The 13,954-nt window shown below is 39.3% G+C and overlaps 1 protein-coding gene across 1 annotated transcript in view; it reads right to left on the reverse strand.

Annotated features, from left to right (window-relative positions):
• The window catches only part of LOC128743829 (ras-related and estrogen-regulated growth inhibitor-like protein), a 45,501-nt gene that overhangs the window by 5,795 nt on the left and 25,752 nt on the right, over window positions 1-13,954 (reverse strand). The window contains exon 3 of the mRNA XM_053840508.1: window positions 2,732-3,045. Coding sequence (XP_053696483.1) covers window positions 2,732-3,045 — 314 coding nt within the window. The remainder of the gene's footprint in view (window positions 1-2,731; window positions 3,046-13,954) is intronic.

Consider the following 13,954-nt stretch of genomic DNA (forward strand, 5'->3'; position numbering starts at 1 on the left):
TGAGCGATGACAAATATAACGTCGACCCTGGTGACAGTTGCTTGCCGAAGATTAAACCTTCTAGGTCTTTTCTAGGTTACCAGTGTTCCCAACACTTCCAACCGTATCCCAGGTGATAGTGACAGAAAACACGACACCGCAGATCCGAAAAAGGCCAGGATATGGTTGTTAATCAATTTAAGCGTCAACCCGACATTTCGATTCAGGATGTGGCAAAAAAGACGATGGCTTCTGTTTGTTTTGTACAAAGAAGAAAAAAAAACAATTATGCGTTCTGAACTGCACGTGTACAAAGGTCAGAAGGCACCGAATCAGGCAGATTGACAAACGGAGCTCGGTGGTTAAAACTCGCACAAGAAAGCAGCACAGCCTTGCAATTGTTCTGCATACTAAGTGTAGGTTGTGAAGTTTATCGAATAAAGGCAAAAGGTCAGTTTGCGAAGAAGAAGCATAGCAACAAGACATTGCTTTTATTGAGAACTGTTCACAATTAGAAAATCTTTCGGGTACTTTTAGGCCAATAACGATGTCTGTAGATTATATTTCAGTTTTATGACGCCACTCTGGAGAAAAATATATTTAATGGGTGCTTCGCTCGCTCAGTCGGAAATATTCTTTGCTCCGAAACTGGGTTGAATCGATGGCTGCAAGGCATGTTTGATAGAGGTTTAAAAAAGAAATCCTTCGTGGTCGCCTCTGACATCGCTAATGTATTAAGAAGGTTGCTAGCAGAATTTTGCAATAAAAATATAAGTACTCGAACTGATGCAGCCAGTAGATTTTATACCGCGACCAGACCATGCACATTTGATGAGACATGATTTGAGGTGATGGATGGTTGCAAGCATGAAGAGATGTGCAATACGTAATATGTATTCGCTGAATTCACAATAGATGCTTCTTTCAACGACGGACGACGGCGAGAGATGCGTTAAAAATAGATATTGCAATCAAACGGGCAGCAATAATGCTGCTCGTCTGTAGTGATACGGTGGAAAATAGCAAAACACCGTACAAGTTGAAATGGAATGAAAATATCATGAATCAAAATCGATCGAGTATGGTGTACTTTGCATATATGACATTATAAGCGACCGTGCCCATGATGATTCTGTTTATTTTATTGAAATATCACGTATGCCAATTTCAGTTGTAATAAGCTTTGAATATCTTAAATGCACAAGCTTCGATTGAAATTAATCTCTTAATTTTCCAATACAGTAAGCGAAACGGATTCCGTCAACACCATTTTCAAAGTCATTCTATTTATTCATTCGAACGGCATGCAATAGATGAAATCTCATTACGGCGCTGTCAATTAGAGCTCTCTAGACTACACAAATTACATGGAATCATCGCCGGACGCGAATGTGGGTCAAGCCGCTAGACGAAATCGTTGCAGACAATTGGCAGCCCGGCATGTCTACCTACTAAATACACTTTCGCCGAGGGTTTTTCCAAGAGCTGTGGGTTCCATAAAGCTGCAACGGTGGCACTGGACGGGTCGTGTGGGGTTGGCTGACGGCAGTCATTAGAACTGCAATAATAATTAATTTCGATTAACGGTAACAAGTACCGACTGTCAGCGTACTCGTAAGCTCATTTCCCACGGTGTGCATGTCTTGTTGGAAATCTGCACTTTTCCAACCTGCCCGAACTAGTTGACCCAAAAATACTAACAAAATACATCTAGTTTTATGCCACCACTGCGTGTAGCAATTCTCATATTTTGTTACACACATTTTCCTTGCCACCGATGATCAAACCTCGAGCGAACCGGTTGGCGAGTGACGGTTGGCGATCAGTTTTCCTAATTAATGGCACCCTCGAAACCGCGGCGGCCAACAGTTTGTAGTGGGACCCCGCTTCAAGGGATTTTCAACATGTTGACTGATTTGTGAGGGAGTACTTTAAAATAAAGGATCCGTATTATTTTGATCCGAAAAATCTAGCTTTATGGTAGGTTTCAGGCACACCCTACATGCCGGTAAGAATTTGGCAAGTTGAAATCAACTCACGGCAAGTTACTTAATCTTAGTCGCATAGTGCTCTTGTCTCGTGTATCGCAACACTATGGCGGTGTTTCAATTGTTTACAGTCATATAATAGACCACGTTCCGTCCTTCAAGTACAAATCCCGTGGTAATTTTCATTAGCAAGAAGAAAGGGGTAGCCCTGAGTAGTTTACCTATATCGTGCCAACGGCACCGGGGCCAGCATATGTATGTAGAAAAGCCAGCCCACTAAGCTGGCGCCAAATGAGGATTCAGCTCATTCATGCATGTGCGATGTATCAAAACATGGACCATATAATTGGCAACAACAGCGAGCGGTTGGGGCGAAAGAGGTAGTTCGTCTGCGCTGCAGATTTAGGTCGAGATACAGAGCAAGGAATTTGTTATTCGACAGCTAAATGCCAGTCATGGAAAGCGGAAAACATGGTACTATTCACCGACGATTGCTTCTTCATTCGTACGAAACCAGCTTCTATTCAATTGTGGAGTGTCATTTCAAACGCGAGTTGCACATGATGGAGACGCCCGAGCGTGTAACACGAACAGCGTACAAAATATTTCCCCATTTTCGTGGAGACGGCAGTACTTTACGAATCGAGTGGAACAAAACACAAACAATAAATCAAACAACTCCAGTGGAAACTCTCTAATCTTAAGCTCAATCTACCCTGAACTTGTTTCGAGGCAAAAAACCGAAACAAACAAAAACAACTCACCTCTCGTAAGTGGTCCAGATCGGCCTTGTTCCCAATCAGATAGGCCGAGGGCGAGTTTTGCAACTGTCGCAGCTCGGCCAATGACCGCTGAGCGTACTCGTAACTGGCACGGTCCGTGATGCTGTACACGATAAGACAGGCGTCCGCCCATTGGATTTGCTCCATGGGGAAATCATTCTCATTCTCGGCCGAGATGTCCACAATCTCCACGTCCAGCACGCCGCTCTCCAAGGTTACGGTTTGCTTGTACAGCAGATCGGTGTTCGAACGGTACTCGCCGATGAACCTTCGCGTCAGATATCGGACGGTGAGGGCTGTCAAATGATGAAGGAGAAAAATCAACAGTTAGTATTAATCGGTCTGTTTTTTGTTTGTGTATGAGCTTATAGACGAATTGACACGAGGCTGGTCGTCAATCATGGATGATTTAACAATGACATTTAGAATATGATAGGTTATTGTCAGTCGGCTTTATGTAACGTGAAAATCACAAAACACCCAATTAGTTACCGTAGGACAGATGAAAGTGTGTGTCTGTGGGATGTGCAAATGATTGCTCGGATGTGAGTTTATAATATGTGGGTCGACGACGACGAAAAAGGTGACAGATCAAGTTTTATGAGTATTATTTTCCGGTCGGCACTACCCTTGTCAACGCTAATAATCGTTTACTGCTGTCGTGGGGACAAGGCCAGCCATCTGATGATTTAACGTGGGAAAATCGACCTTTTTTCAAAAAGAGAAAAAAGATAAAAGAAAAACTCGGCAACAGAAGGAAGTTGGTTACGTTCCTTGAGTGTAACCTTCGCCAACTTGATGTGATGCCAAATCACAAACAAAAACAATAGGAGTGCTCCACAATCCTAGCTTGTTATGTTAGGAATGTTCCGAATCACAGATTACTAGTTGCTACCAACTAGACTATTTACTATCTGCGACAGCTTCATGTTATGAATAACTCGTAAAACTATTTAGAGTAGATTGAAAAAAAAAATGTTTCTACAGTGATTTCGTACTATAATAAACAGTAGGCAGCAAAGCAAGCGACTTGGTTAGTTGGACAGTCTTGCTCGGACAAAATATCTTTAATGGTAAGAAATTGTTCACAAATTGAGATAATAAAAAAATCCACCGAGACAAGCCGAACTGCCGAACGTTGGAAAAGTTGACGCGTACACGTGCCAAAAATGTGTCTCTCCCCTCCGACGGTTGGAGCGGCTCGTTTGGACGAGGCACGACAAGGAGGACAAAAAAGATAAAACTCTTCTTCGTTTTGCTCGAGATGGATTTTGTATTGTGTGTATACAGGCTGATGTTGGATTCATTTAGGGAGAGTTTCATCCGCAGCAAATAGGTAGCATTGATTGACAAAAACCAGAGCCCATTTTATCGTGAATTCTGTACACGACACTTTTTCTTTTGTTTTTTTGCTCAAAACCTATTCTCTATGGGAGGATGGCAGGTGCCTGTGTTTGATTGGAGCATGCCATGCTGAAACAATGATTGAGTTTATTAGAGTTCAAAACGACGCTCGATTTCCAGGGAGGAATCCTTTCGCACAAAAAATTACTTTGTTTTCGAATTCATCCGAATTTCTAATAGATTTTCACTTAGACACAGCCGCCTTGATAGCGTATATTTATGAGGAAAAATAAAAAACAGCGGCAAATGCCCTCTCGTTAGATTAGAGCTTAGCTCTCACACCGCCGCTACAAGCGGACGTCGGGCGCCGGATACATTAGCCATACTCGGCGGAGGTCACCAAAGTTCGAACTCATTTTTCTTTTTCATTCTACTTCCTGACAGGCCTAGCGAAAGTGCTTGGAAAATTGTGGACGGAGTGTACTCCCACTTGAGCTGCTGCCGGTTTGGTGTTTCCTCCCTGCCGAAGGTATTCGTTTCGTTCGGGATGTTTAATTTTCGCAGCGTGTAAATTTTTTCTTTGTCTTAAAGATGATTCTGCTTTTTTCTGACTTATTTTACTCCAAGTGCTGTGGTACGATAAAACAACCTAAGAATCTAGGTCAGAACCTAACGCGCCCCCTGCTGACCGCGTGGGATCGAGGAAATTTCCCACCGGGCCAATATTTTTCCCCTTACCAACCGGCTGACAGCTGGCAGCTTTAATACGTATTAGAGGTGGTTTGTCATAGCGTTTGACTGAGCGGTTCATTGTCACTTGTTTCACAGTATGGCCTACAGAAAACACAAAAATTATTCCTGAAATGCCGGAGAACAGGGCAGAACAAGACCGGCGGCGCCGGGCAGAAAAACATGAACGCATAGTGTTTTTCTTGCCTGGATTAATGTGCTGCTGGCAGCGAGGTGTATCGTCGAGCGGAACGAGCCATGGCAACTGTGGTGAACCGGCACAGAAAGTGATTCAAATTTCCCACATATTTCTTTCCTCTTCATGTGGCCACTCAGCTGTCAGTCATCGTGTTGTTTGTTGTCATAGATATCCGGTCGCCGAAGCCGCTGCTGTTAAACGTGCTAAACTAATTCATGCGACAAATGTCGAGTAAAATCTAATTCATTCATGATGGGTTTGGTTCCGTTCGGAAAATTGCGTTTGCCTGTTTTAGTATAGGCAGGTTATTAAATCATTATTAAAAGAGTAGTGTATAAATGTCAAGGTTATAAACGAAGATCCAAGGACTAAGCTGCGATGCTTTCGTTGGAGAAATAAATCTTGACCGTTAATATTCATAATCTTGAATACAACTAAACAACAGAGTTCATATTGTATATTATGTTTCTCAAAATTCTATTTCAGATAATCAAAATACCTACATGTTTTCTATTTATGACGGATTCTACGCCAACGCGTCTATGGGGTTGGCAGCACCATCTCAGAACTCAATAAAACCTTTGGTGTTTAAAGAGTTTACGTAAATAAGCAATTTTGCATACTTAAATTTATCTAAACTAACTTTTGGAAAGGGCTCTTTGTTTTTCTTTTTTATTTATATATTGTTAATATATAGCTCGAAAACTAGGAAAAACAAAAAAAAAGATCTATCCTGTTTTTCCTCTTTTGCGACCCTCCTGTTTTTCTTCTTTTGCGTTTTTCATCTTTTCTCTTCCCCATTATTCAATTTTTCGTTTCCAGACCCGGTTTTTCTTCTTTTCTGTTACGTTTATTATGTTTTTAACTTTTTTCCTTTTGCTCTCCGGTTTTCCTGTTTTATTTTCAGTTTTTCATCTTTTTCTCTCCAGTTTTACCTTTGTCTTATGTTATTTGTCCTATATTTCTGTATTTTTTGTCCTGTTTTTCCATTCCATCGACAAAATAGGTCCCATCTTTCTGTTTTTATATCCCGTTTGAATTCTGCCGGTTTCTCCGCATTCTCTATCGATTTTCTTTTTTTTCCCTATCTCTATTTCTCTTTTCCCTTGTTTTCTGCTTGTAACGTGTTCCCTCTTTTCCTTTCCTGTTTTCCCACTTTTTCTGTCCCTCTTTTTCTCTATCATTTTTTGTCTACCTGTTGTTTCCTTTTTCTTCTCCTTTTCTGTTCCGTTTTTCGTCTCTTTTCGTTCGTTTTTTCCTAATTTTCAAGCACGTTTTTTCTCAGTATCATTTTTTGCTTTATGTCCCATTAACTCCCTTTCTATTCTTTTTGTTTTCGTCTGTTTCGGTCTAACACTTATTATGTCTGGCTTTTCCTTCTTTTCTGGCTCGTTCTGTTTGTCGTTTTCTCGCATTTATATTTCGTTTTCATTTTTCTCTATTTGCTGTTCTAGTTTCTTCATTTTCCTGCTCCCATATTTTCCTATTTTAGCCTGTTTTTTCTTTTTGTCCCGTTTTTTCTCCTTTTCTGTGCTGTTTGTCCTCATATTCTTTATCATTTTCCTTCGTTTCTTCGTTTTTCTCCCGTTCTCCCTCTTTTCCTGTTCAGTCCTCTTTTTCGCCTCGTTTGCCCTTTCTTCTTCCGCTTTCCTATTTATTTTATTTTCTTCTTTTTCCGTTTTTTTCTCTAGGATCAGCTAGAGAGGGACTACCTTTAGAACCATTGGTAATCTATCTGTGAATAGAATATGCTAAGAAAATTTACTTATACACTGAACTCGCTTTTACGCGAGTTTTGGAATTTACGCAATTTTTTACGCGAATTTCGAAATTCATGAGGTTTACGCGAATTATAATAATTAGTGGTATTTTTCACTCGAATTTTGGCATTTACGCAGTTTTTACGCGAATTTTGGAATTTACGCGGGTTTTTTTTCGCGATTTTTGGCATTTACGCGGATGTGCTCCATGAGTCTATATTTACGCGTACCGTCAAACGGGGTAACTTGCAACAGCGGGGTAACATGCAACAACGCTATATCGATCCAATTTACTGTACTTTTTGATCGGTTACTTCAATTTTTAATCTATATCAGTTACTGAATCTTGTTGTTAACAGTTCAAAGAAGCCTTAAATACTGTTACGTTGATTTTCTGCTGTTTTGGTGATTTTTAAAAAATCCCACAAGATGGTGTCAAATTCATCGTCAATTTTTCGTCAGTAAAACGTTTGTGTCGCCCACAGGCACTTCAAATAAAAGAAGCCTAACATACATTTTTTATAGCAAAATAAACAATAAGGAAACAAAATAATTGATTTATGATGACTAGTTTTGTTTATCTTACTTGTTACCAAGTTATTAGTAAAACAAATACTTAAACGGGGTAACTTGCAACAGCTGGTAGATATAAAAAGCTGTGTTCCGTTACCTTCAAGAGGCACTTTATCATTTAATTTTGCATCGAACAATACTAAAGTACACCTGAAAGAGTGTAAGATACTTTCGGTAAGTCGGAAATATGCCAGTTTTTCTCTGGATATACTGAAAATGGCCATAGAAGAGGCCAAAACGAAAATAACCTTACTGAGAGAATCGACCAGCAATATGACAGTGTCTAATTACGATCACTCGTAACGTAATGAACATTCATATATTACGTAACCGAGATATCGATGATTTTTAACTCTCCCGCTTCACTTCATTTCACGCGATTTTGCATAGTGGATATACGACGTGTAATGCGTTATTACACAACTCCCGCTTCCCTAAGTGCGTTACGTAATATGTGAATGGTCCTTAAAGAAGGCAGCTCTATCGGATCCAGACAAGGTATATCAACTACATGAATAATATAAAACGGGGGCTCATAAATTTTTTTCACCAACGTGACATAGGACATTTATGCGTATATTCATAGCAAAAGTATTAAAAATCGCAAGTCGGATTATCATTTGCATATTCAAGTCAAAGGAAACTCATACAAATCTTTAAATTCGTTCAATTTACAAAAAATATTGCTTGTTGCAAGTTACCCCGTTTAAGTGGTTACTACTAACAAATTAGTTAAAAAATTCTACGACAGCCAATATTGATCGCATATTTTTTCTCAATATGTGAAATTGTTCTATGGTAGACCTAATAACTTTGTATTAATTAAATGTCCTCAAATGTACTACAGATAAGTTTTCACTTGCACTCATACTTGAGAACTGTTGCAAGTTACCCCGTTTGACGGTAGTTTTGGAATTCGAGAGGTTTTTTACGCGAATTTCGGAATTTACGCGGAACATATCCTTTGCGAAAAAGCGACTTGAGTGTATTGTTCGCTCGTACGACTGTTTGCGATGTGAATTTTTGAATTAGGTAAATATTCTTCATGAATATTCATACCCGCGTTTTTTGGCCATTGCTCAGAACAATAGAAAATAAATTTTATCATTAAACGATTAGAAATTGACAAACCAGTATTTAAAAAAAAGGGACATAACTTAATTTTCCAACTTTTATTTGAAGTTTTCCATCATCACTTTACTTGAAATTGGACTTCAAACATCAAACATCAGAGGAACATCAGAGTTCTGTCTTGTAACGCATTGAATATAGTAAGACGAAGTATTATAAAAGCGATTGTCGTTAGAGTCGGGCCACTTATGTAGTCATGGTTAGGCCACTATAATTTTGAGAGCAGCAGAAGTGCCAATATTCGCTAGACGATGCTAATAAACTTGAGTACCACTGAATAAATCAAAAAAATATACGAACAAAATCAGTTTGCAGAAAAAAATGGTCTCTTGAAATGTCAAAAAACATGATCTCCTGTACGGAAGCCATGTTAAAAGTTTCATTAAAATCGCAGAGGTTATGCTAATTTTTCCATTTTCTGAAAATGCTGCTGAGCATACCGAGCAAATGAACCATTGAACCGGATGTATTATGTATTGTATTGTTCACGAAAATAGAAGCCCGCATAATACAATTTAGCAGTTTCGGCGAAATGCAGATTGCCTTGCGTTACTGCTGCTACAGCCAGTACAGTACACTCCCTGTTCGGTTCGGCTGCTGGAGGCATTCCGGGCTGACATTTGCAAATAGAGTGTATTATTTGTACTGCTTACACTCGAAAGCTCCAGTATTTCACACGTGGGTGTCACTGGCATTTATCGGCCGCCCGCCAACCAACCAAAGGTGTATCGCATCGCAATCGCAACTCAGTACCTACTACCTACTACTACTGACGATTCAGTACGGGCGCTTCGATTTTGTCACTTGTTTCGATTCCGATGTCAATTCGTGGAAATTCATGGCAAGGATTGTCCGTTCGTTGCTGGTGGGTGGAATAATATATTCAACACCCACAGGAGCAAAAATCGTTCCAACCCCGATGATGGGTAGCCACCCAGATGGAGTGCTTAGGATTTTGGTTTGTGGCACCAGTCAATGCACTTCTGCAACAACCGGGCACACGTGGTCGTTGCAAATTTGCCAACGACCCTGAAAGATCGGTTATCGATCTCGGTCTCGGTTCAAAGTAAATTAAAAATGCATCTAGATGTTTGTTCTTATTTACTATTCATGCAGCATTTGGTATGCATTCATGCATTGCAATCATCTGCTGAAGTGGGGTTAACTAGAAAGAGAAGCACTTTTTCAGTACTTATGTGCTACTGAATTGCTATTGAATTTTAAAATAACTGACTCGCTTCCAAGGCACGACATCGACAAACAAATGGAAGTGAACTTCTTTTACATGCGTTTGGTTTCAAATTCAGCTAGAGTGGCTTATTTCATTTTTAGAACTGCATTAGAACGGAATGGCTTTCAAGTACTTACACTTGGTTGAATTGAAAAGATATTCAAATATTTTCTGATTTTTAAGCTGGGTGTAAGCTTTTAGGTTTCTCCTGGTAAAAAAACTTCAACATCTCGCTTACATTCAACATAATGCGTAATTTTGTATACTGTCTGACTGAATATTGCCACCAATGACGTATGCTAACACGGGTAGAAGACGGTACGATGATTATCACCAAATATATACCTACATCGTCTCCGTTCAAAATGATTATGGATACGATAAGCTGGAATGGAAGCCACTGACCCCAATTATTGGAGTTCATTAGTTTGTTGAACGTGTTGTTACTATTAGGAATTTACGCCTTTGTGACTAATGTTGCTTTCAATTACTTAACGACAGACAAAATACAACAATTTCATTTCTATCTACCTATAAACGTCAAGACGAGGCACAAGAACGAGAGAAATTCAATCAGCATAAAATACCTGCTGTTCGACCTTTTGACTATGTTGCTTACAGATTTAGCCCACTCAAACATGACACTTTGAATTTGAATATGTCTGGTATGGCGAATGGTATTCAAAGTCTATTTCTAGCGGAAATTCCGCTACAATCCAGCCGGTGATAGGCAAAGTTCAACAAGTGTTGCAGTTTATTTGCAGGCATCGTTGCGCTTGCAACATGCTTCAGTAGTTGATTTTGGTACTGTTCGTATTCAGAGCTGCTCACGTAGTTAAGCTGCTGCTCACGTACATCTGTGACATTACACACTGAAAATAAGTTAGACCCAGTATTTGAGAATAGCTAGGCTAATCAAGAAATTTTGCTTGTTCCAGTAACTGTTGATAATACAAAATTACATTCCGCAATTTAAATCGAGTCCTTTCTCAAATTATGGTAAACGTTTATCACGGTTGACAGACGGACAGTTGGCAAAAGGTCACAGACTGTCAGCTAGAATAATAGCTAACATTTCCTCCGGAAAGTTGGTCACGAACACACCGCCATGCGCCATGTGGTAATTTTGCATAACGCAGCAAAATGCTGTTCCTCTTGCTACCTTGAATTTGATGATTAAACAGTAAAATTAGATCATTCAAAAAACGGGGCCACTGGGTCGTCTCCCCATGTAGAGTTATGATAACCATTTATCGTGGCTGACAAATAACGCGACCGGTCACGGTGGAACCATAATTTACTAGGCGAAGAACGGAACGGACTTTTCAAACTGCGGTATTTGGTTCTTTACTACTGAGGAACTGATCTCATAAGCCCGAAGGATATTATTTGCGTCGAAAATCGCCGATGACTTTCCTCAGTTTGGTATAGGTATTCAATTATTTTGTCGTGCAATTATTACCATATTTAATTCATTCTAAAGCCTTCGCCTGTCCTGTCTGTAATGCATAATGCTTGTGTGTTTTTGTATAGCATCTTCGTTTTTTCATTCATGTCATAACAACATATTTATAATGTGACTATCTTGCACCGTTGCTATTCGATCGTGCAGTCGAATCATCAGTGCGGAATGCGGAAAGTATACCAATTTATTAAAATGCGGACTAAATCCAAAATGATGTCATATAAAATTCCATTATTGTGCACCATCGCTTAAGGTCAGGTAAACAAATGTCGTGTATATTCAGAGAAAATGTGTTAAAACTACGAGAATTGAGTAATTCACCCATGAGGTAACTCATGCGTGGGATAAATCATATGTGCGAATTTTGACTGAGAAAGGTTGTAAGTGTCAATAGGATCGTAGCACAAACCCTGCAACTGTCCTGTACTCTAACAGCTGGCTACGAATCAAAAGGTCATGTTCCTAATGCGGAATGTAGCACCAAGGATTTAAAATTCACCTCTGCATAAAATATTCAATAGGAGATTATTATATTATTAGTTTCCTCCTTTTGTCCCCCAGTCTGTTGTTCTTCTGTTTTCCTTACGGAAATCTCTATCAACTCCTATCAACTTGCATAGGAAAGTACTATATTTTGTTTATAAAAATAAATTTCCGTCAAGAAATTTCCGGAGAATCCTCGGAAATAATTAAGTGAAAAGTGCGTCACTTTTTGATAATATATTTCATAACTCATTAAATCTACGTCCTATCGACAGACTTCAGAGAAAATGTGTATGTTAAGGCTAACATACTAAATAACTTTGTAGAACATTTGAAAGCCATAAAAAATCGTGTGCAAAGTTATAGAGCATAACTGATTTTTAAGTATTCTTTTTAAACATTTCATTATATTTTGAAAAATAGTTAGTTACTGTATTCAGCTAAGTTGCTTATTTTAATACGTTTTACAGCTTTTTGGAGGATTTTTTCTAATTATTAAAAAAAAACAAAAGTTTGTATCACCTCAATAGACGAGTTCACGGTCACCGTAATAGTGCTGAAAGATGCGCAATATTTTATCAATAAACTTGTCCAAAGATACCACCCTTGAAAAATTACGCACATTTTACCTACTTGCTAATGTTCGCTTGTTTGCGATTCGGGACCACTGTGCATTATCGAAACACCATTGCATCCGTTACATCGTTGCAAAAGTCGCGGTTTGGTGCACTTCATGTGCCGGTGGGGTACAAGGAAAGGGCACGATTATCGACTTGTATTGAGTGTCCTTAATGTGGAGGAGCTATGATTTTAACAAGACAGCGCAACATGCCACAAACTCGTGTTTTAGTCTTTGACCTTGGAATGCGGTCAGGCATTAATGTTAATATTTTTGAAACGATGGTTTTACAATTGATGGAGAACGGTAGGGGAAAGTAATGAAAATTTTTTGGGAGAGGGGAAAGAGTGGAAAGGAATGGGGGGGGGGGGGTAATAGGTAGCTACGCTTAACAAGTTATCAATGTGACTCCTATCTTTTGTCCAATGCCCATACACCTTCCAGCAGGCGCTGCTGTAGTCAAAAACTGAACAAAAATACTAAATAAAGCCTGGTCTAGCTTATGACAGATAAGATAAGACAGATGTAACAAGAACAAGACAAGAAGGACTGGCTTCAGAGGCGAATGTTACCGTTTATCCGGTCTGACGATCATTCCGTGATGTATTGGCCGAGACTCTCACTACAGCAATGAAGGGTATGAAATATACGTGGTGCAGTTTGCAGATTTTTTTGGTCGGTGTTAAATCAGTGGATCAAGTCACAACATTTGAAAAAATGAGTCAATGACAGCAAAGGATGAAGAATTTTCTAAGCTACATTTTGCTCTAATCAGACTAGGTACATAAATGTTGAAAACAGCCAGAGTTATGAGATGATTTCGAACGATTGATCCCAAGTAACAATGTGAGTTTTATTGCATCCTTATTGCGGTTTTCGTGACTAGTTTTGGTTATAAAAGTTTGTATAAACGTGTAATAAAACCCAAATTGTTACCTGGGAGTATAAACCATACAGAGCAGCACACTTTGAACGCGTTTTTCTCGAAATCAGAGTTTTGTCACTTGGTTCGGTCTGACTGAACACTGACCACCGAAAGTCTTCTCTTTCTTTAAGATCATCGTCACGGGTGTCATCAAATAGTTTTTTATCATTATTTTGGCATCCCAATCGACATTTTTGTTCTCACCGAAAGACGGCTCAAAAAATAGGTTGTCGGCCTTCTGATTTGATGAAAAGTCAGTGTGTCTAAATACTCTAAGTGTGCAATAGGAAACTCAAAAATTCAACTTTGGATTCATCATGCGGAAAATCTCGAAACCATGTAATTTAGTTGTCTGTTATAAGGCACGGTCATTTGACACGCTTTTTCAGTACGAGTGAGATTCGGCTCACTAATATACGCTGCTCGTAAAAAATGCCACCATAAACTGTCTCTCCATTTTACTGTCTGTGCAATTCAATTAAAAACCGATGCAGAATTCCTCTGCATTCATATCTGTCTCATGTAGGCAACATTAGAAACGGTATAGTCACAAGACTGTAGCAACGTCGTCTCGTCTCTTTTCAGAGTTTGGTATGGTTCATAAATTTAGCTAATTCGCTTTCGTGCGACCCCAAACACCAATCAAATATCGCTCAGGAAACCTTTCTCGGGCGACGGCTGAACCTGTCTGTTTCTTAATTACCCCAATCCGGTTTCTGGCTGAGCGCATGTTTAGTCACTTTTGT

Source organism: Sabethes cyaneus, chromosome 3 (assembly GCF_943734655.1).
Source record: "Sabethes cyaneus chromosome 3, idSabCyanKW18_F2, whole genome shotgun sequence".
Classification (NCBI taxonomy): Eukaryota; Metazoa; Arthropoda; class Insecta; order Diptera; family Culicidae; genus Sabethes; species Sabethes cyaneus.